Raw genomic sequence first — 20,910 nt, forward strand, 5'->3', positions numbered from 1 at the left:
GCTGAGCCTGGGTCTCTGGCTGGCCAGACCGGGCCTGGCTCTGGCTCCTCTGGAGTTGTCACGCACGGAGCTGAGGGGCTCCGGACGAGGCGGGGACCCAGCTCCTGATGCCCCGAGTAGGAGCCTGCCCTGCGGAGGGGCAACACAGGAGAGTGCACGCTGTCCCGTTCTGGTCCCCGACTCGCGGGCCAGCGGTGGGGGCAGGCTGGGTCCACACTTGCGGCGGAACGGAAGCCGGCGGTGTTCTTTAGCGACTTTTGAGGCAGGTGGACAGAGGGGACCGCACCGAGCTGAGGCCGTGGGCCAAGCTGGAGGGTTTGGGGCTGGCTGGCCCACTTGGGCGGGGGCCCCAGGCTAGCCGTCCCCGGTGTGCATCGGGGCCTCTAGGAGGCGAGGACTAAGGATGATGACCCCCGGGCCCCGCCCTCGGCACCTCGTCCTGGCTCGTTCAGCCCGCAGCACGTCTCCGTGGGGCCCCAGTGCCTGCCGGTGGTCCGTCCAGGAAGCAGGGTACAGAGATGTCTGGCGAAGGCCCGGGGTCGGGTGGCCGTGCGGGAGCATTCGGAGGCCGGGGGTCCGGAGGGCGTTTGGGCCAGTCTGCCGTGGACCACCGGCCGTGCCTGCGGGCCTGCGGCGTCTGGGGGCCCCCGGGACCGAGGGTGTCCCTTTAGGTCTTGGTCACGGGTCCACGGGTACCGCCTGGTCCTGCTGGGGTGGGCCCAAAGCTCTCAGCGCAGACGCGGGGGCCGGGGTCGGAGAGGGCCCCGCCCGGCGCCCCGTGAGGCGCCTCGGCGGCCGGGGGACAGCACACACACCCGCTCACTGTCGGTTAGCTTGTACCCGGCCGTGTGACCATGCTCGTTCTGACTTGTCCATCTCTTCTGTGTGTACGTGTGTGTCCTGGCTGCCTCCACCTTTAGCGTTTCGTTCGGAAATGACACTAGGTACAGCTCACTTTTCTCTTCCGCGCTGGCTTGGTCCGTCCCTCTTCCGCTTTTCAGTCCCCTTTCTCCTGCGACGTCTCCCCTGCGCTCTCTGCCAGTTCTCCGGTCACCCCGCTGTCCTCACGTCTCTTCCCCTGGGTCTTTGTCCTCGGTGACGTGTGTGTGACAGTGGCCCTGCCCCGTCCCACTGCTTCGCCCCGCGCCCCTGAGCGTGTCACGGGGAGCCCGTCCGCGCCCCGGCGTGGCCTCGCTCCTCCTGGCCGCCCTCCGCGCCCCTGGGCCGGGCCGGCTCCTCGTGGGGGGGGGGGGGGGGGGGGGGCCCGGTGGGGCCAGGGCGTGAGCCGCTGCCCGCGGTCTGTGTCTTTGAGGATGCTTGGATGGAAATGGGGCAAGGCTGGGGGCTGAGTGGCCACACTGTGGACTGAGGCAAATTCACCACCTCAGATAGGATCCTCGAATGCCCACCCGGCCTCGGACAAGAGTTTAGGAGCTCTGCCGGGTGGTTGAAAACAGGAGCTATCCTATGATAGGAAACCCTGCCCCGGAGCGGAGGCCGCTGAAGAGTGTGATGTCCCGCCTCCCAGGGGCGGCTTAGGCTGCCCTCAGAGGGGCCACGGGCCTCCGGCTCTGCTCACAATCTTTCTGGGTTCGAGATGGGGACAGGGAGCAGGGCCCACCACCTGCTCTGTGCTAAATCGAGAGGAGCCTGACCGCGGGGGGCGGGGCGAGGCCATCTGCCCCGGGCCACCCCGCTTCCACTCCAAGTGTCCTCCCCCAAGGGAGGAGATGGGCCACACAAGGTTTTGGCAAACCTGGGCAGGTCGGGACCTCCTTACTCAGACGGGGCAGGAAGGGGCGGCCCCCTTCTGCCCTCTCCGCGTCTCTCACCCCTGTCTGCCCCCACCTCCCCTCCTCTCCCTCCCTCTTTCCCTTTGTTGCTGTGTCCCAGCCCGCTTGCCTCCTGCCCTTTCCCTGCCCCCTCTGCCCCTGCCTCAGCGTCTGCGCTGCGGCTGCCCCGTCCGTCCGTCCATCTGTCCGTCCTCAGGGGAGTCCCCCACCCAGCCCGGTCCCCAGTAAGGAGGAACCTACTGTTCTCCTCGACCCGCCGCCCGGGCTTCCTGACCGGTGGCCCATAGGTCTCTCTGTCTGTGTCTGTCCGTCTGCATGTCCCCAGCCCACAAGCGCGGCCCGTGTGCTGCCACATTTGACCTTGTCTCTTGCTTCCTTCCAGGACCTTTACCAGTTTGAGGCCGCGTGGGACAGCTCCATGCACAACTCTCTGCTGCTGAACCGGGTCACCCCGTACCGAGAGAAAATCTACATGACCCTCTCGGCTTACATTGAGGTGAGAAATCTGTGCCAAGGGTGAACCCCCAAATCGCTGCCCCCCAAGTCTGAGATGCTTGCCAAGGGGCAGTGGGGGCCCTGGGTAGCCCCGGACAGAGGACTTGTCAAGTTCTTATTCAATCCACGTACTTCTAATGGCGCCGTTCCCCCTCCCAGCACTATGTTCAGTGTGGCTTTGACCTGGGGTTGCGGGAGGCCTGCGTCCATGTTCCGGGCAGCCTGAACCAAGAGCCTGCCCAACCCCGTCCCCAGGGTCTTGTGCTGTGCCTTCCCTGCCAAGCACAGCGGGTGGCCCGGAGCATGGGCGTTGCCGCTGGGTGCAACAGCGGGGACCTAGCAGCCCGGAGGGTGGCAGCTGGTGGCACGATGGCACTCCACCTCCCCTCCCAGCCCAATTGCTCCGGCTGTGGGAAGGGAGCGTCCCGACTGCCTCTCGGGGTGGCGGTTTGCTGGGGAAGCACTGGCTGGGCCCTGCCGCCGTGAGTCCCGGCCCACAGCGGCCCTGCCGGCACCTGCCGTTGAGCTGCAGGAAAACAAGAGAAGCAGCGGTGTGAGAAACGGCGTGTCAGGGCCCCGGGAAGTCATCTAGAGTTAAAATGTGGGTGGGAAGCCAGGATCTGGTTTGATCTTCACAGGTGTTTTTGGGAGCGTGTTGCCCCATCCCGTGGCAAGGTGGCGGGGGCCTGACAGGGTGAGGCCTGTGTCTGGGACCTTCGGGTCCCCGGCACCAACGCCAGCCCTCTGCGGCCCAGGGAGGCGGGGCCCTGGCTCTCTCCCGGAAGTCTCCTGGGGGGGTGGTGCAGGGAGCTCGCACCTGGGTGGGGGCCAGGGCAGAGACCCAGGAAGGTCTGGGGCTGTCGGTCAGTGGCTTGTGCGCCCCGGGAGGTTAGAAGGGGGCCTGGGGCCCGGGTGCCGCGGGGTGCTCCTGCGCCTGAGCCCCCCCTGCCCCCCACTGCAGATGGAGAACTGCACCCAGCCAGCCGTCATCACCAAGGACTTCTGCATGGTCTTCTACTCTCGGGATGCCAAGCTGCCCGCCTCGCGCTCCATCCGCAACCTGTTTGGCAGCGGGAGCCTGCGGGCCTCGGAGAGGTGAGCCTGCCCTCGGGGGATGGCCGGGGTCTGCTGTCCGGCACTCTGGCCCCGGTGAGGACAGACCGGACTCTGCACGGGAGCGGCTGGTGTGTCTGGCAGAGGCTCGAGTGACACGCCGGCTTCAGGCGGGCCCAGACCAGAAGGCAGACTGGCCACTGTCCCAGCCAGTCCCCTGCATTCAGAGCCTTTCACCTGCCCCTGATGTTGGGGTCAGTGGAGGCCATGGGACACAGATGGCACATTGAGGGTGTGAGAGAGCCCGAGTCTGCCCACAGGCATGCAGGAGAAGGCCTGGGGGGTTTGCCCTTCGGCCCTCCTGTGGGTGGTCCTGGGCCTGCTTCCCCGTAGGACCTCAGGGCCGTGCCATCAGGCCTGGGCTGCGACTGGAGGAGGGCATTCTGGACAGGGCCTCTTGCCATTGGAGGCTGGCAGTGCCCGAGGGAGGAGAGTGTCAGGCCCAGGCCCAGCCGTCCCTTCTTGCTCTGACCTGTCCCTGCATTCCTGGGGCGGGGAGGGTGGTGAACGAGAGTGTCACGGCAGTGAGGAGAGACCAGCAGGCCGCCTGTGCTCACCTTCGGTGAGGCTCCCCACACTGTCTCGTGGACCCCAGTGTGGACACCTGGGTACAGCCAGGAGGACAGAGTCTGGGGCTCAGGACTTAGTGGCCCTGGGCTGGCTGTAACCCGGCCACGCAGGGTCACCTAGTGAGCACGGGATACCGCCTGCGAGCCTGGCTCCCCCCTGTGCAAAGGTTCGTGGGCGCACTTGGCGAAATTGTGGTCCCTGGCAAGAGGGGGCCCAGAGGGGTCTGGGAAGGGGACCGCCCAACGTGGCTGCAGCTCAGGGCCCCCGCGGCCCGCGCAGGGCCACCCGCATGGGCTGTCAGCGGACCGGTGCCGGCTTCGCATTTGATCGGCCCTGGCCATGCCGGTGCCCACCCGCCTCCCCTCTCCCCGCAGCAACCGCGTGACAGGCGTGTACGAGCTCAGCCTGTGCCATGTGGCCGATGCCGGCAGCCCAGGTAGCGCCTGGGGGGGGGGGGGCACTTGGTTAGGAGCCAGGGTTCCCCGGGGCCCATCAGCTAAGCTGCCGTTTTGGGGGGCCCTCACTTTCGAGACTCACGTGCTCACCTTTGCACTTCGGGAGTTGCTCTGAGAGGCTGGAGGACCGTGAGGGGGAGGCAGCGCCGGGGGCGAGCCCAGCGGCCGCCGTGCTGGATGACTTCCTGTGGCTGAGGCTTTCCCGGGGGGCCGGCCTCCCTCCGTGGACAAGTCCCCACGGGGGGCCCAAGGCCTGGCGCCAGGGCGCGGATGTGGCCAGACCGTCACCCCCTTTCCAGGGATGCAGCGGCGGCGGAGGCGCGTGCTCGATACGTCTGTGGCCTACGTCCGCGGCGAGGAGAACCTGGCGGGCTGGAGGCCCCGGAGCGACAGCCTCATCCTGGACCACCAGTGGGAGCTGGAGAAGCTGAGTCTCCTGCAGGAGGTGCGCTTGTGCTCATCGGGTGCGGACTGCGGGCAGGGTGCACGGGCGGCGGGGTGGGGGGCTCGAGTGTCCATCAGTTCCACCCCCGCCGACCCCGGGGCGGCCGCACACCTGCGGGGGAGGGCAGCTCGCTGGCTGCTTCGAAGGGCGGCTATGGGGCTGGGGCTCAAGGCCGAGTGCCGGCGGTGCCCCAGGGAAACAGCGGGTCGTGGGTCCGGGCGCCCCCGGGGCTGAGCTGCGCTCCGGCTCTCGTGCAGGTGGAGAAGACCAGGCACTACCTGCTGCTGCGGGAGAAGCTGGAGACCACGCAGCGGCCCGGCCCCGAGGCCGCCCCCCGCCTCCAGCGAGGACTCCGGCTCCCACGGCCCGTCCGGCCCCTCGTCCCCACTCTCGGCCGAGGGCCGGCCGTCCCCCCTGGAGGCTCCCAACGAGAGACAGCGGGAGCTGGCCGTCAAGGTGGCTCAGGCAGCTGCTGTGACCCCGGCCCCTCTGGGGGTGACTCAGCCCTGTCCCGTCGAGCAGGAGCGGGGAGAACGAGGGGTCCCGGGAGTCCCCTCGCCTACCCCTCACCCACCACACTGGAATTTGTCAGCCTTTTACAGTTTCCTCCCCCAAGCAGTGACCTGCTTCCTTGAATACCTATGCTGACGGGGAGCTTACCCCTCTGCCCGGAGCTGGCTCTTTCTGCCGCTTGACGGGCCGCGGGGAAGGCCTCTTAGACTGTGGGCAGCGCTGCCCACCCCCCGTCTTTGCCCTCGGCCCCCAGCCTGCTCTGAGAAGCTTCCCGGGTCAGCCGTCACCTCGGAGGGTGGAGGTGCCTGGGCCCCCGGACAGTCACCCACGTCAGGGGCCGTGCCTGGGGCGGAGCCGGGTCCGGGGCCTCCTGACTCCGGGCATTTGTTCCTAACAGTGCTTACGCCTCCTCACGCACACGTTCAACCGAGAGTACCCACAGCCACGTGTGCGTCAGCGCCAGCGAGAGCAAGGTGGGCAGAGAGGGGCCACCCCCAGGTCATCACGGGGCTGTTGTCACCAAGAAGAACGCACAGTCATATCCAGAGAAGGAAATAAGGGTTTTCTTAGAAACATACTGTCATAGCCAAGGGCCCCATCTCCCTGTGCCTGGGGTGTGTGGAGCACAGGGGCCTCCCGGCCTGGCCCTCACCCAGCTGCCTCTGTCCTGGGCTGGTCAGGCCCGTCCCTGTGGCCATCCTTCCCCTACCAGGGGACGGATCCTGGTCCCCAGAGCTAGTGTGGTCCCTGTGCTGCCCCACCCCCCTTGATTCGGGACCTGCCGTGCGCAGTCTCTGCTCAGTCTGCGGCCCATCACCGGTCGTCACCTTTGACGTGTGTAGGGGCGTGTAGGGGCTAGGGGCAGGTCGAGGGGGGCTGGGAAGAGGGTCTGGCCTGCAGTTGGAATGGGGGTGCCCCAAATGGAGGTAAAAGGTGAGCAGAGGCATAGGAATTAGCCACTGCAGGGGTGTCCCCACTCTGCAAGCCCCCGCCAAAGGCCACTGTCCTCCACAGCTCTCCGAGATGTCTGTCACCCTGCTTCGGGACCCATCCATGTCCCCTCTGGGGGCAGCCACGCTCACACCCTCCTCCACCTGCCCCTCTCTGGTGGAGGGGCGGTACGGAGCAGCCGATCTGAGGTGAGTGAGCTCCGGGCTCCGGGAGCAGCTTCCAGTGCCGAGAACCGACCGATGACCTCGGCCGTGACTCAGGCGCACAGTGCAGGGAACGTGGCGAGCGCGTGGCCGGGCACGAGGGACGGCCACAGGCATCTAGGGCAGGGCCAGCTGGAAGGCATCTGCCCCGCGCCCTGCCCTGGCTGGCGCGGCCCCCACCCGTCTCCGGTTGTGTTACTTTTCCGAGGCCAGTTTCTGCTGAAGGGTAGATTTAAAATGCACCGGGGACGAAAACCGGGAACGGGTCAAACCGGCACAAAAGCCAAACCCTTTTCGGGGGCAAGTGCTCGTACAATAGTCAGTAGGAAAAACCGGCAACAAAGTAGCTTGGAGACCCACGGGCCTGCCGTCGTGCTGATGGCTGGTGTCTGCTCAGCTTTACCAGCACCTCTTACGCCCGGTCCCTTAGACTTTAAATCCCTCAAGGCATCCACGTTTTCTTCTTAAAATAAAAAGGCATCCAGCCCTCGGGCCTCATCTGAAGGGCCTGTGCTCAGCTGGGGATGAAGAGACAGGGGGCCGCTTTCACAGGGCGGGGAGCGGAAAGTGCCAGGAGAAGGGCGGTGGGTCTTGCGGCACGCCGGACCCTCCCCGAGCTACAGCTGGGCTGCGGCCGGGCAGACCCTGGGAGGTGCCCGAGGGCCCGGCTGGGTGTGGGAGGACGCCCGGTCCCACGTGGCTCCCCGGCCCAGCGGGGACTCTCCCTGCAGGGGTGCAGAGGCTTCACTTTGCTTCCCCAGGACCCCGCAGCCCTGCTCCCGGCCGGCCAGCCCAGAACCTGAGCCTGTGCCCGAGGCAGATTCGAAGAAGCTTCCATCCCCTGCTCGGGCCGTGGAGGCGGACAAAGAGCCCCCGCGCCTGCTGGTTCCTGACATCCAGGAGATCCGGGTCAGGTGTGTGGGGGGTGCCCTGCCCCAAACCGGGGCTCTTCTAAAACCACCCGGCCAGCTCTGTCCCTGACCCAGGCCCGGGGACAGCGCCACACTAGGGAGGCAGGCAGGCAGGCCACCCCTGACCTGGGGCAGGAGCAGAGAAGGAGCAGACAGCAAAAGGGCAGGAGGGGGCCGGGGACCTCGCGGGCACCTCTGCAGAAAGATGGTTTAATGCATCTGCGAGTTATCAGTTTGGCCTCTGTGCCAGATGCCTGCCTGGCCCTTGTGGCCCAAGAACGCCACCCTCCGCAGGTTGTGGTCACGGAACCCCATGTGACAGCGAAGGCGGCTGCAGCTTTTTTTTTAAAGTTTCTCCTTCTCACAGCTGGAGAAACTGAGGCCCAGAAATAGGTTGGTGGTTCTGGTCTCCGATCTCCCAGGTTGGGGTTCTGCCGGGTACCCCATAGCCCCTGAGCCCCGGCCGGTACCGCCACGGGCCTGGTGGAGGGTGGTGGGCCCCACTGTGAGACCCCCACTGACCGCCAGGAGCACATGAGCCAGCGGCGTCCCTCCTGCAGCCCCATCGTCTCCAAGAAGGGCTACCTGCACTTCCTGGAGCCACACACAGCCGGCTGGGCCAAGCGCTTCGTGGTGGTACGGCGGCCGTATGCCTACATGTACAACAGTGACAAGGACTCTGTGGAGAGGTTCGTGCTCAACCTGTCCACCGCCCAGGTGGAGTACAGCGAGGACCAGCAGGCCATGCTCAAGGTACAGCCTTGGAAATGGGATGGGCGGGTCCCGGGTTGGCCAAGGCCCGGCGAACCCCCGGCAGGGCCGCGGGAGGTGGGAGCCGGGCCCCGTCCCCCGTAGGCCCGTTTTCTACTCGCTGCCAGACCGAGGTCCCCACGTCCTGTCTCTCACAGGGTCCCCCTTCGGCCCTCCCGCGGGCACCTAGTCCTGGTGACGGCCCGCCGTGGCTGTGGTCCACAGATGGGGCGAGCACTGACCCACTCCCCAGGGACACCCTGGGTCGGGGGCTCTGAGCCCCACGGGGCCGGCCGTGTCGTGGGCCTGGGAACACGGCCTTCCTGTCCCCTGGCTTTGCCCTGCCCCTCTCCGAGCCAGCAGTGACCCTGGCTTTGCCAGACTCCTACAGCACCCGCTGGCCGATTTCTGACGCCCTGTGGTGGGGGTGGGCACGAACTCGGCGTGCCGCCCACACCTGCCCCACCCAGGGCTCAGGCTCAGCAGGAGGCCGGCACGGCAGCAGAGTCAGAATCGCAGGGGAAGGAACCTCGGCCCGGGAGGGGTAGACGCATCCCAGGGGACCACGCAGAGCAGGCCACGAGGGAGCCCTGGGGCAGGAGAAGACACGGGGTGTCCCCACCGCAGAGCCTTCCGCGAGGGGGCCGCCCCCGTGTGGGTCAGACCGGGCCGTGTGCACTGCGGTTGTCTCCTGCGGGTTCTTCTTTCCTGCCCCCTCACCCCTGGGATGTCCCGGTGGCGCCCCTCCCCTGCCCCCACCCATGCCCCACGGTGACCACCGCGTGCCAACCTGGCGGAGGCCTCGCGCCGTCTCACGGCAGCCCTGCCTTTGCAGACACCCCACGTTTGCCGTGTGCACGGAGCACCGCGGCATCCTGCTGCAGGCCAACAGCGACAAGGACATGCACGACTGGCTGTACGCATTCAACCCCCTCCTGGCCGGGACCATACGGTACGCGGCTCCCCCTGCAGGTGGCGGGAGGGCACCACCCCCTGGCGTGTTCTTGAGGACGTTAATGCCTAATTTGTGTCGTTGCTGCTGGTAAAGCGTGTGAGCCCCTGAGATGTTCAAAATGTACTTGCTCCCGGGGGCAGGCCCTCACGCGGTTGCAAACACAACTCACGGTCAGGCCTGGGCACAGCGAGCCCTGGCGATGGGACGCCCCCCCTCCTGCACCGCTGACTTGCAGAAGGCGGGTAGGCGACTCCTGAGCCCGGGTCTCCGGTGAGCAGGGAAGCAGGGGGGCATCCGCCGCCGAGAGGCCGGCATCCCGACCCCCGCTTGTCTCCACCTCCCGCAGGTCCAAGCTGTCCAGACGGCGGTCTGCCCAGATGAGGGTCTGAGCCGGAGCCCCCCGCGCCCCCACGACAGCCAGCAGGCCAGCCCCGCCCCCAGTCCTCGTCACCATCCGTCATGTCACGTGCGCCCAGCCTGCCCCCACCAGCCAGCCAGCCAGCCGGTCCCCTGTTGGGGACGCTGCGCGGGCCCCACAGAGCGCCACCTCTGGCCCGGGCGCCTGCACCGCAAGACCTATCCTGCCCCGAGCAGAGGCCACGTTCTGTCTTCTTTCGGAGTGGGCCCCGGGTGGGAGCGGCTGGGAGGTGCCAGAGAGGCCGGAGGGCACAAGTCAGGGGCGTCGCCGCCGTTCTGATATTTTTTTAAGCATAGACAGACTTATAATTAATATACATTAGTTAGTGACACCGAAACAGGCCACTCAGAAATTAACTATAAGACTGTGTTCTATTTATAAGTATTTATTTCTAATGCCTTCACATAGACCCATAGGATTCAGATGGACCCCGTCCCCTGCTTGTTCCCTCTCTCATCCCCAAGCCTCGTAGGGAAGACCACGGTGAAGAGGCGTCTGCACAGGCCGGGGCACCACCTGGTTGGCACCACAGGGGCACGTCCACCCAGGCCCGAGCTCGGGCTCGTGGGGGAGGCCTTCCACCCGGGGTGCGTGTGTGTGTGGTGTGTGTGTGTGTGTTGTGTGTGAGCGTCAGGGGACCCGGCGCCCGAGGTCCAGGCCGCAAGGGGGGTGGCGTGCACCCTCCCAGCTGGAGGTAGAATCCGCATCTCACCCGACAGCAGCCGCCGAGACGCGACCCCACGGGCAGTGCCGGCAGCTTCTCCCCAGGAGCTTGCGGGCACGACAGGGGACCAGGCAGATGGGCCCCTGGGCAGTGGGGCTCTCCCGGCAGGGACGGCAGGGGTGGTGTGTCCAGGCCGGCAGGTTGCAGGTGGCGGGGGGAGAGACGGTCCGGGCGGTGGGGGGCTGGGGGTGCAGCCTCTCAAGCTCCAGGTGGTTCCCGGGAAGAAGGTGTATGGCTTCCCCCTTTTGCCCCGAGAGAGGAGTGTCTGTGAGTCCCAGTGAGAAGGTTCCACGGGTCAGGGGAGGGCAGCCAGCAATGGGGCCCCCGTCATCAAGGAGGCTCCCCTCTCCTGCACCTGAGGGCGCTGCCCTTGTGTTGCTGCAGTGTCCGATTCGTGCCCCCAGGGACTGCACGCCCCAGGCCCGGCCGCCGGGGCAAGAGCCTGCCCCAGGCTGGGAGTCTGGTCGGGCACCACACCCGGGCCACAAACACATCAGAGAAACCCCGGGGTCTGGGGGGTCTTCGGTGACCTGTTCCCTTGCCCGCAGCCACACGTGGCCTCTTTCTAACTCCAGTCAAAACAGCAACCGATCCAGAAACCCCTGTCCCGCCACGAGCAGATTCCGCTCGGAACCTGGGCGTCCATGCCGTTCTCTGGTGCCTTCCGCTGCCTTCGCCAGACCCTGCAGGGCGCCCCAGTGACACCCCCTTTCCCACTTGGTTCAGATCACCTTGTCGCACCCCGGCCAGTGGTCTGGGGCCCCCTCAGCCTGGCTGCCCCCAGGCGGCACTGACGAGGCCTGTGGATATTGTACGGGTTCCGCGCCCTGAGGCCCGAGGTGTGCGCGGCCTCTTTCCTCTAGGGGTGCGTGGGCGTGGCTCCCACACCAAGCGACCAGGTTTCGGTTGGAGGCTTCCCTTTGGGAAAGTTATCCCCCCCAATAACTTGAGCTTCGCCCCGGACGTGGGACCAGGCGGACGGGCTCCCCCATCTGAGCGCCGTCTGGCAGCCGCGTCTGGTTCCGCCGGCCGCGCCGGGCCGCTTGGAGGCTGTGAGCCCGCCTTTCCCGTAGCTGGTCTGGGCAGTGCGTCAGCGGTCACTTCCACCCGCTGCTCCCCTCGTCCCGGTGCTCGGAAGTCACCACTGACGGCATCGCTCCATCGGCAGAAAACGCGTCCGAGGAAACCACATCTGTGGGACGCGGGGACCCAGCGGCCTTCTTTGGGGACCCCCAGAGGAGGGCTCGCATCCTGGACAGAGAGCAAACGTCCGGAGACCGGACGTTCCCGGGCCGAGACGCAGAGGGCAGGGGTATGGCACAGTCCAGAGCAAGCATTTATTCTGGCTCCTGTGATGGCCTTGAGGGCAGGGAGGGGACCAGGGAAGGAGGACGTGGTTCCTAGATGAGTTGGTTCCCGACAGCCCCCCTTCCCGCGGGGAGACTGGAGGTGCAGGGCCCGGGCCGCAGGCCACCCAGGTCAGCCAGCCTGGAGCCGCGGCCTGGGAAGGCTCCGAGGCCCCCCCCCGGGGCGCAGGGGTCTGAGGCCAGCCAGCCTGCAGAGCACCTGCCTCGTGGGGCTGAGGGAAGGGGGGACGCGCCCCACACGCGGGAGCCTCCACAGCCATGGAGGTGCCCCCAGGACCGTTTGATTCTGGCCCTGGTGCCCGTGCCCGCGAGCCGGGTGTGGGCCACGTGGACCCCCGTCCCCTGCCAGACCCTCGGAGTTGGTGGGGAGAGATCCGAGTCAGAACACCTGGTCCCTTGTCCGCCCTGCCGGAAGCTACCCAACGTGTCCCGTCAGAGGGGACGGCACTTAGCAAACTGGGCCAGTCTTCACATCTGTGACGAGGGAGGCTGCGGTGTCCCAGAGGAAGGTCAGGCCTGGCTGTGGCCGTCATTTCTCACCAAGTGGGGAGGGAAGAAAGATCCAGAAAGCCATCTCTCTGGGAGTTTTTTTTTAACACCTGATGGCACTCGTTTTGCTCTGAGGGATAGCCGTCCTCACCCAGAGAAGCCCTCTGTCTCCTCCAGGGAGAGGGGAGTCCCCCGCTGGTCCGCTGTGGTCCCAGGAAGGGGGGCGCTGGGCTCCAGGCTGCAGTGTGACCCAGCTGGTGCCCAGGGGTGTTGACGTGTTCCCAAGTTCCAAGGCCTCCGTGTTCCGAGTAATCACTCCTAAGATGCCAACGTTTCGGTCACCGATCACACACACCACACACACGCCCCGGGTGGCTGCAGGGAGGCAGCCTCCCCCTCCGTCCCGGTTCCCCCTCCGCACCTGTCGGGCGGGCGTGGCGAAGCACTCGGGGAGAGTTCCTGAATGTCGCTGGTGGTTCGGGCGTCAGCGGATCGCAGTGCTGGTCCTCCGTCCGCCCCCTCCGGTGCGGGACCCCGGAAGGCGCCCTCCTTTTACCCCGGGGGCCGGGAAGTGCCCCCAGGGATCAGCAGAGTCTATGACTTCTTCCAGGCCGGTGCTTCCCGCAGCTGGCCGTCCCCCCCGCGTCCCCCCGTAGCTTGTACATATGTGGTTGTGTGGCACACCCTGGCCCCTGCACTGTAACCACCATCCCGACGTAACGACTCGAGTTCCCTGACGTCCTAAACCTGAGTGTTAGGCTCTAGGCTCCTGTACTGTGTGTGTGCACTTAAGAATCTGTCCAATTAAGAAATAAATGTGGCTCCTTATGCAACGTCAGACCCGCGGGTGTCCACTGTGGCCTTACTTGTGTTTGAGTCTGTTCGATGCGGCCAAGAATGGCCCCTGGGGTCAGAGGTCCAGCACTGTCCGGAGAGCACCCACTTCCCACACCGGTGAGGCAGGGGGGAAGAGAGCCTGGAGGGGTGTGAGGGGCGATGGTCACGGGAGCACCCGCCTGCTTCCCTCGGCACCCGCCGCACCTGGCTGCGTAACCCACGTGCCCAGGCAGCCCCGAAGCTTTTCTGTACGGTCAGCTTCACCCGGTACCAAACGACGATGTTGCAAGGAAATGAGATGCAAACCAGTGTCTTTCAGCGACATAGAAAACGAGTATCTTCGGTAACGTTTTGCCAAACCGAATCTACTAACTAGAAGGATGATCCCTCGTGATCGGGCCGGGCGAACCTCGGGAATGCGGGGTTGGCTCAAAGACCGATCGATCAGTGTGATTCACCACGTTAAACCAACAAAAATCTGGTTGAAAATCAGAAAAATCAGAAAAATTAGAAAAATCACAGACACAGAAAAAGCGTTTGACCAAAGTAACGTCCGTTGCTACCTGAGCCTTTACGTGGACGGTCACGTCCTCAGCCCGACAAGGCACGTCTCTCAGCAGCCCCAGCTAACGCCATCCCTACGGGCAGATGGGAGTGGGAACCCTCAGGACCGGGCGAGACAGGACGTCCTCTGTCAGCAGCAGTTGAAAGGAAGCAGACTCGGACACAACAGGGTCCGAGCTCCCCCTCACCCCCCTCGGGAGGCCGCCAGGCTCAGCAGTGTGACCACCGCTGCAGTCGCGTGCCGTGGTCCTAGAGAACGCGTTGACGACGGAGGAGTGAGCACCTGTGATCGTCGCCCGTCCCCTGGCTTTATCCCGCTGCCCCACGGCGTGCAAGTTGGCCCCGAGACCGTGTGCTTTGCCCTATTTAAGTTTTATCCAAACGTTAAAATGATGGGGCACCCGGGTGGCTCAGGCGGTTAAGCATCTCGGCTCACATGATCATATGATCTCACGGTTCCTGGGATCCAGCCCCACGTCGGGCTCTGTGCTGACAGAGCAGGCCCGCTTGGGATTTTTCTCTCTCTCCTCCCTCTCTGTCTCTCTCCGTCCCTCCCCCGTGTGCTTGCGCGAGCATGCGTGTACGCGCTTTTTCTCTCTCCCTGTCTCTCAAAAACAAATATAAATAATAAGTAAATAAAAGTTAAACTTAGGCAAAAATGAAGATCGAACTCACGCTGATCGCTCGGCATGAATAGCCACTGAGCATTAGCCAGGCTTGTGTTCTCGGTGATGTGCTTCCTGGGTCTGAAACCACTTTCTGTGTGTTCTGACTGGGCCAGGCCCACCCCCCGCCCCAGTTGGAGCAGGGGGTTGGAGGGTGGAAGGGGTCTCTGCGTGATCCCCGAGGGAGCCCCGGCTTCTCCGCTCACGGACTCCAGGGCTCCACCTGTTCCCCGCTCCTCCGACAGGGCGGGACCTTAAAGGAGAGAACGGGCCCCTTGCCCCCCACACCCCTTCCTGGGGCTGGGGTCTGGACGGTTGTCGGCCTTCCAGGGGGAGCAGCAGGCAGAGCTCCTCTGGGGTTAACCTCACCCTGCCCCCGGGGCCCAGGCCCCTTCCCCACCTCCAGGAAAGTTCTGGACCTCAAAATCCTCTACTGGGACAACCAGAGGAAAGGCAGCACCTGTCGCCCATGCTCTGGACCCCCCCCTAGCTGTCAGCCTCCCCTGCGTCCACGCAAAGGGAGGCTGCCCGGGGGCGGGGGAGCCCTTGGACCGGAGCCACACAAACAAAAGGAGGGTCAGGGGGGCGGAGGCTGGGCCAGAGGCGAGCCCCCCCCCCCCGCAGGAAGGCTGGTTCCCAAGGAGGCGGAGCTACCGCTGGGCCTCCTTGTGAATGTGTGCACCTGCTCCAGAGGGGGCCGCGGTCCAGAGCTGGGCCCTGCCGAGCAACCCTGCAGTGCTGCAGGTGACAGGGCCATTTGGGACACGTCCAGGACTTTAGTCACGGTCCCCCAGGAGTCAGGCGCTCTCCTGGGGCCCCCTCCTGGTGACGTCATACCCAGCCTTTTCTCCAGTAGTCTTGCTCAGCCGAACTCCTTGGAAGGAAGTGGGTGGCCGGCCTTCTCTTGAGGGGCAGGGGGAAGCAGGATAGGGAAGGCTTGTGAGAGAGAGGGGTGAGGTGCTGCTGCGGGCCTTGGGGACCCCCAGGTGGGCACAGGGTGAGGGTAGGAGGGGCAGAGGCGTCACCCGTACCCCCAGCGGTGTCCGGACGGTGGGGCCTTTGCCTTGCGGAAAGCCCACCTGCTGTGCCCAGAGCCCATCTCCATGGCTCTGTCCATCTGCGGGGCACGGGGGTTGGGACATGGGGTAAGGGGACGAGGTGCCCATCTCCCGCTGGCCCACCTGCCCGCTGATCTCCCCCCCCTGTGCCCACTGCCTTGGGCCTGGTGGTCCAGGAGACCTTGACCTGGGCCTTCCCCCGAAGCTCCTCCCTCCCCAGTGCCACGCCCCTCCCCCTCTGTCCCCCTCCCCCCCAGTCCTGGGGGAGGAGCCCAGGGCCAGAGGCCCCCCCCCAGCCTGGCAGGGCCCCCCCCCCCCCCCCGGCAAGCTCCCCATCCAGCGGTCTCTGCACTGTGCCAGGCCATCTCCTTCTGCCTGGAATGACCCCTCCACCAGGGGTCGGCCGCTGAATCCAGCCGCCGTCAGTGACCCAACGCAACTGCTTAATGTCTGCTCTTCCCCAAGGTCGATGGCATACTACAGTCACTGTGACGTGTCGGTGACCTCAAGCCCCTGAGACTACGACCTCCGAGCTCGTGTCTCTGAAGCCTGGCCGGTGTCCCAAAGTCCCCGGTTGCTCTGGGCTTGAGAGCCAGGCCCCACAGCCTGTCCCCAGGAGGGCCGTTCACAGGCAGTCTCTGCTTACCGAGGGGGAACGGGTCTAGTCTTCCAAGGTCATTGTGATCTTGGGTCCGGAAGGAAGCACCTGCACGTCTCAGCCAGCCAGGCTTTCTTGGAGACGCATCGTTATGAGTCTACGCTGCTAGGCAGGAAAAGCAAAGCGCATGGTGGGCCGGGCAGACTTCTGCAGGGTCAGCCTCCTGAGGAGTCCGGAGCGGCCAGGCCGGAGCGCCCGCGGCTCCCTCCCTCGCTTGTGTGGGGACACCTGGCCCGGCACGCAGCTGCCTTCGCAGGGGGACCCGGGGCCAGGGGACCCACAGTGCAGGCAGAGCCAGGGCCCCTCACCCAGGTGGGACACAGCACAGGGGCAGGGAGCTGCCAGGCCGTGCCCACGGAGCCAAGGGCCCGGGCCTGAGTCACGGAGCTCCGACGGAGGCTTTGAAGCTGCGTCCAGCGCCCGCGGCTGGCCGATGGGGGCAGGGGGCCAGGCGCGCCTCAGGCCCCAGGGAGGACGCCTGACCTATGGGCGTCCGCTGTGGTTCCGCTCCCGGGCCGGCAGGTGGGGGGAGGGGGGCGGGGGTGAGGAGGTGAGGGCACAGGTGTGGCGTTCGCAGGGACAGCCCGCCCAGGCGGACTCTCCCACAGCGGCCCCGTCCTCGGGGCTCAGGGCTCAGGGCGCGCCAGCCCTGACACGTCAGCTCGGGTCCCCCGCTCGGCCTGCTCCTCCAGGGGCCCCCAGGCCGATGGCCGGTCTGAACGTGTCCCTCTCCTTCTTCTTCGCCACCTTCGTCCTCTGCCAGGCGGCCAGGGGGTGCAAGGCCCTGCTCCCGGCGGGCGCCTACGCCAGCTTCGCCCGGGAGGCGGTGGGCGCGGCCCAGCTGGGGGCCTGCTGTCTGGAGATGCGGATGTTGGCGGAGCTCGGCCCCTGGGCGGGGGGCTTCGGCCCCGACCTGCTGCTCACCCTGCTCACCCTGCTCTTCCTGGTTCACGGGGCGACCTGCGACGGCGCCGCGGCCAACCCCACCGTGTCCCTGCAGGACTTCCTCCTGGCCGAGGCCTCCGGGCCCCGCACGCTGCTGAAGCTGGCGGCCCAGGGGCTGGGTGTGCGGGCGGCCTGTGCCCTGACCCGGCTGTACTGGGCCTGGGAGCTCTGTGACCTGCACGTCCTCCAGAACCTCCTGGACCCGCACTGCAGCTCCCCCCTGCGCACGCCCGTGTCCCACGGCGCGCTCGTGGAAGGCGCCGGCGCCTTCTTCTTGCACCTGACCCTCCTCCGTCTCCGGAACAGCCTGCCCGCCTACCGGGTGCCGGCCGTGGCCCTGCTGGCCACCGTCACGACCCACACAGGTGAGACGGGGCTGCCTCTCCCCCGGGCCACGTCAGAGCCTCTGCACCCGCGTGGCCACCCCGCCCACCCGCACCTGCGGACACCCGGGGGCGAGGCCGCCAGCCAAGGGGGGCCGCCGGCCCACGGGGGCTGCCGACCGCCCTTTCCCGGGAGCCCGGTGGTGGCACGGCGGCCGGCTGGACGGGACCCGGCGCGGCAGGGTGGGCCTGGGCCCCCGTCGGGCCCACGTCGTTCTGGCTGGATCTTCCACGTCCCAGCTGCTCCTGGCCGTCTCGGGAGGCCGGCTCCGGGGACAGGCCGGGGCGGGGGAGGGGCAGCCAGTGCGGCTTCTTCAGGGCCCAGGCCGGGCCTCGCTCTGGAAGCCCCTGCGCGTCCTCCGCCGCCCGTCCAAGAGCACCAGCTCCCCCGTGTCTGCCCCCGCCCCCGCCCCCGCCCCCTCCCCCTCCCCACTTGGCCCCAGATGTCTCCAGGGAGGGCAGCGCCTCCCCCCTCCCGTCCTCGCCCGCGCCTCAGGCCCCGGGCCTCCTGACCAAGCTCCCTGGCACCGCCCCCCTCTCCCGGACCCCACGCAGCCGCCCTTCCCACCAGTGGTGCAAGCAGAGAGCTGAGGTCGGCTGTGGGGTGTCCGGACCGCTGACCTCACAGGGCAGCTGTCCCGGGCAGGGGAACAGAGCCGTGGGGTGGGGTGCAGGTCATGTGGCCGGCGGCTCACTCCTGCTCAGGGCGCTAGGGCTACACCTGGAAGGGCCTGAGGGCCCAGATCTCCCAAGTCTGCTTTCGGGGGCGGGCGGGCCCCGGTAGGGACAGAACCAGAGGGCTGACTTTCTGAGACGCCGTCCAGGGTCTGGTACAGAACAGACATCACGTGCCCGGGAAGGCGCCGCGAGAGCCCGCGCACAGGCGGGGAAACTGAGGCGCGGGTGAGCAGAGACTTGCCAGGAGCAGGGCTGTGCGTCCGGGCTGCCTGGGGTCCCGCCCGGGGGAGATGCCGGGAGCCCCTGCGTCGGCCCTGCCGCCACCCAGGGCGCCTCCCGGAGATCCTGGTCTGCAGAGTGCTTCCCACTCTGGTCCGCCCGGACGAGGCCGGTGCTCTTTGGCAGCGGTGGACGTGGCCGGGGTTGAAGGACGCTGGCGTTTTCCCCAGCCCCTCCTCATCTGCCCTGCCCCTTCCCCTTTCTCTTGTTTCTTCACCGTCTGTCTCTGTCTCTGCCTGTCTCCCTGTCTCACCGTCTCTGTCTCTCCATCTCTCTGTCTCTGTCTCCCTTTCTCTCAAGGACAAGTGCCCCCAGGTGGACAGAGGAGAAAAGAGCTGGGGGAGATGAGCGGTGGGTCGGGTGGGGGAGGTTTGCGGACGGACTCTTGTCCCAGCCGCTCCCTGATCCGGGGACCTTTGGCTTTGGCCGAGTAGCCCTCCTGCCCACGCCCCCATCAGTACAGGGGGGCGAGGATAGGCTGAGCCCGGCCTGTGTGCCGGGAACCACGGCGGGGATTTCCGGGGTGGCTCCTCTCCTGGCCGGAGAGGCGGCCGCAGGCAGGGCCCCACGGGGATGGTCTGTGCCTCCTCCCACAGCTGGGCCCTTCACATCCGCCTTCTTCAACCCGGCCCTGGCCACCTGGGCCACCTTCCACTGCTCGGGCCACACCCTGCTGGAGTACATGCAGGTGTACTGGCTGGGTCCTCTGACAGGTAAGGGCAGAGGGGTCACCTGGGAGTCTCCGTGGGCAGCAGGCAAGGCCAGGCCTGGACAGTGGCTTGGGGATTGCCACGCAAAGCATTTGTGGTGGACGTGGGTGCTGGGCGGGCAGGAGGGACGCACCCACGCCTGCAGGGCGCCCTCACGGACCCTGAGCCCGGGGCCCAGGCAGGGGCCGCTTCTCCAGCACCCGGCCTTGGCCCCTCGGCCTCACCACACTCTCCACACCTTGTCCGGCGGGTAAGCGGGGTCCAGTGGAGCTCTGGAAGCTTCCTCCACTTCTCTCTGTCTACACGGTGGGCGTGTTCTCGGGGAGCACAGCCTCGGCCTCCCCGGGGCTCCCAGGCAGCTGTAGGAGCCATGAGAACTCCCATCGTTCCTATTCGCGACTTCACTTTCCACTTGACCGCGGCCTCAAGTGCATGTGGTCCGTCCGCAGAAAGCAGTCCCTGCCCTGCCCGCATCCCCGCCCCCCTCCAGAGGCAGCGAGGGTCTCCTTATCCCTCCCCTTCCCTACGTAACAGGCTCGCAGAGCCACTTCTGGGTTTTCAGTTAGGGCACTAACTCTCGGCCCTCCCTGTGACTTCCTCCCCGCCGCCTCCCGGGGGACGGGCCGTGTGCACCTGAGAACAGCCCTCGGGCTCAAGGGGCTTCCCGTGTAAGTCCTTAGAAGATTCACGTACACTTGAAGAAAATGTGCTCTCGGGTCCCGCCGTGGCCCACTTACCTTCCCAGTGACCCTAGCGGCCACGTGAGAATTTAGGATTCTCTGCTCCACGAGTTCCGGGAAGAACCTGGGGACCAGGGGCCGGGCCCTGCCCTCAGCACACCCTGCACTTCCCAGCCCCGGCCCCACCCACACCCGTCTCCTCCCTCGCTGTCACCTCCACTCTTGCCTACACGCCCAACACAGCCACGCACAGGGATGACAGGTCACTTGGGAGGCAGCCCTGGGAAGAAAGAGGCTGTGCACGCGGCCCACGACATTTGTGCCGGCGACAGGCCACCCAGGTCCCCGGAGCCTGGCCGAGAAGTGAGCCCGGTTCCCGATGGGTCATGCACGTCTCCCAGGGGTAGGCGCAGGGGGCGGGGAGGGGAGGGAGGTGTGGGAAGGGCCAGACCAGGGTCCGGGCGCTGGCTCCCTGACGTTGGTGCGCAGGCTCCCCCAGGCCCGGGCCTGCGGGGCCCCCGTCGCACTGAGGGTCCCCGCGTGAGCACCGGGCTGCCTCATGCTGCAACGAGCCGACTGGGCCCTGTGGTCTGACGCCCGGTTTTTGCAGGGATGGTCCTGGCCGTCCTGCTGTATCATGGCCGCCTTCCTCGCCTGTTCCAGAGGAACCTGTTGTACAGCCAGAAGAACAAGTACCGAACTCCTAGAGGGAAGCCGGCCCCGGGGCCTAGAGACACCCAGACGCCTGCAGAGGGGTGCAGAAGCCGGGAGCCTGGGCGGGGTGGGGCGGGGCAGCCGCTGCCGGGCTCCCGCTGAGCCAGCACTCTGGGGGGACGGCCGGGGCTCTGGCTGGACTCTGGGGCGTCCCTGAGCCGAGGGGGGACCGGACCCGCAGCCCTTTCTCCCCCCAAACCTTTCGTCAATAAACCATTCCTAAGACCTGCCCGTCTCCCTGGCCTGACAGAGGCTTCTGGAAGGGCAGGCAGGGAAGGGCGTACGCCACGGAGGCTGGTCTGCGTCACCTCCGTCTTCCCACGGGCGTCTCTTGCCTCTTTACGGAATTAGGATCAAAGGGAAGACCGAGGAGGAAAGGCAAGAGGTCCAGGTGGGTCACGGGGTCCTGAGAAGATGCTGGGGCAGATTCCACAGGTGGTGCCTGGCTGCCCAGAACCCACCGCCCGGGAGGCCCGAGCAGCCTCCTCGCCCTGAGACCTGCTGCCCACGTGGGGAAGGCGGCCGGAGCCTGAGGCTGCAGGGGAGCGGGCTGGACACAGGGTCCGGGTCCCACCATCCGCCAGCAT

At 66.7% G+C, this 20,910-nt stretch overlaps 2 protein-coding genes and 2 long non-coding RNA genes across 4 annotated transcripts; 2 read left to right on the plus strand and 2 right to left on the minus strand.

Annotated features, from left to right (window-relative positions):
* Nucleotides 1-387: 387 nt before the first annotated feature.
* On the plus strand, nucleotides 388-8,304 carry LOC115508207 (kinesin-like protein KIF1A; the record flags this gene model as incomplete). The annotated part of the gene is given in 12 exon segments (XM_030306637.1): nucleotides 388-585; nucleotides 2,176-2,289; nucleotides 3,250-3,383; nucleotides 4,346-4,407; nucleotides 4,726-4,871; nucleotides 5,129-5,199; nucleotides 5,201-5,327; nucleotides 5,782-5,819; nucleotides 5,821-5,857; nucleotides 6,399-6,523; nucleotides 7,300-7,452; nucleotides 8,010-8,304. Coding segments are annotated over 12 exon segments (1,500 nt in total), but the record flags the coding sequence as incomplete, so codon positions are not given.
* Nucleotides 8,305-12,368: 4,064 nt separating this feature from the next.
* On the minus strand, nucleotides 12,369-13,606 carry LOC115508208. The gene is made up of 2 exons (XR_003966953.1): nucleotides 13,553-13,606; nucleotides 12,369-13,128 (listed from the first exon to the last, which is right to left on the minus strand). It is a non-coding gene; the product is annotated as an uncharacterized LOC115508208 (long non-coding RNA).
* Nucleotides 13,607-14,754: 1,148 nt separating this feature from the next.
* On the minus strand, nucleotides 14,755-16,275 carry LOC115508209. The gene is made up of 3 exons (XR_003966954.2): nucleotides 15,923-16,275; nucleotides 15,250-15,335; nucleotides 14,755-15,121 (listed from the first exon to the last, which is right to left on the minus strand). It is a non-coding gene; the product is annotated as an uncharacterized LOC115508209 (long non-coding RNA).
* A 301-nt stretch (nucleotides 16,276-16,576) lies between these two features.
* LOC115508206 (aquaporin-12B-like) lies at nucleotides 16,577-20,550 on the plus strand. Its single transcript, XM_030306636.1, has 3 exons — nucleotides 16,577-17,244; nucleotides 18,816-18,932; nucleotides 20,220-20,550. Exons 1-3 carry the CDS (start codon nucleotides 16,641-16,643, stop codon nucleotides 20,423-20,425), a joined length of 927 nt encoding a protein of 308 aa, XP_030162496.1. The 5' UTR covers nucleotides 16,577-16,640; the 3' UTR covers nucleotides 20,426-20,550.
* The last annotated feature ends 360 nt before the right edge of the window (nucleotides 20,551-20,910 follow it).

Source organism: Lynx canadensis, unplaced genomic scaffold, assembly GCF_007474595.2.
Source record: "Lynx canadensis isolate LIC74 unplaced genomic scaffold, mLynCan4.pri.v2 scaffold_85_arrow_ctg1, whole genome shotgun sequence".
In the NCBI taxonomy this organism is placed as follows: Eukaryota; Metazoa; Chordata; class Mammalia; order Carnivora; family Felidae; genus Lynx; species Lynx canadensis.

Excerpts from the sequence above, each read along its gene's own strand:
- LOC115508206 (XM_030306636.1), top strand. The coding sequence starts at position 16,641 with ATGGCCGGTCTGAACGTGTCCCTCTCCTTCTTCTTCGCCACCTTCGTC. Across the intron at positions 17,245-18,815 it reads CACCGTCACGACCCACACAG|CTGGGCCCTTCACATCCGCC; the intron begins GTGAGACGGGGC and ends CTCCTCCCACAG. Across the intron at positions 18,933-20,219 it reads CTGGCTGGGTCCTCTGACAG|GGATGGTCCTGGCCGTCCTG; the intron begins GTAAGGGCAGAG and ends CGGTTTTTGCAG.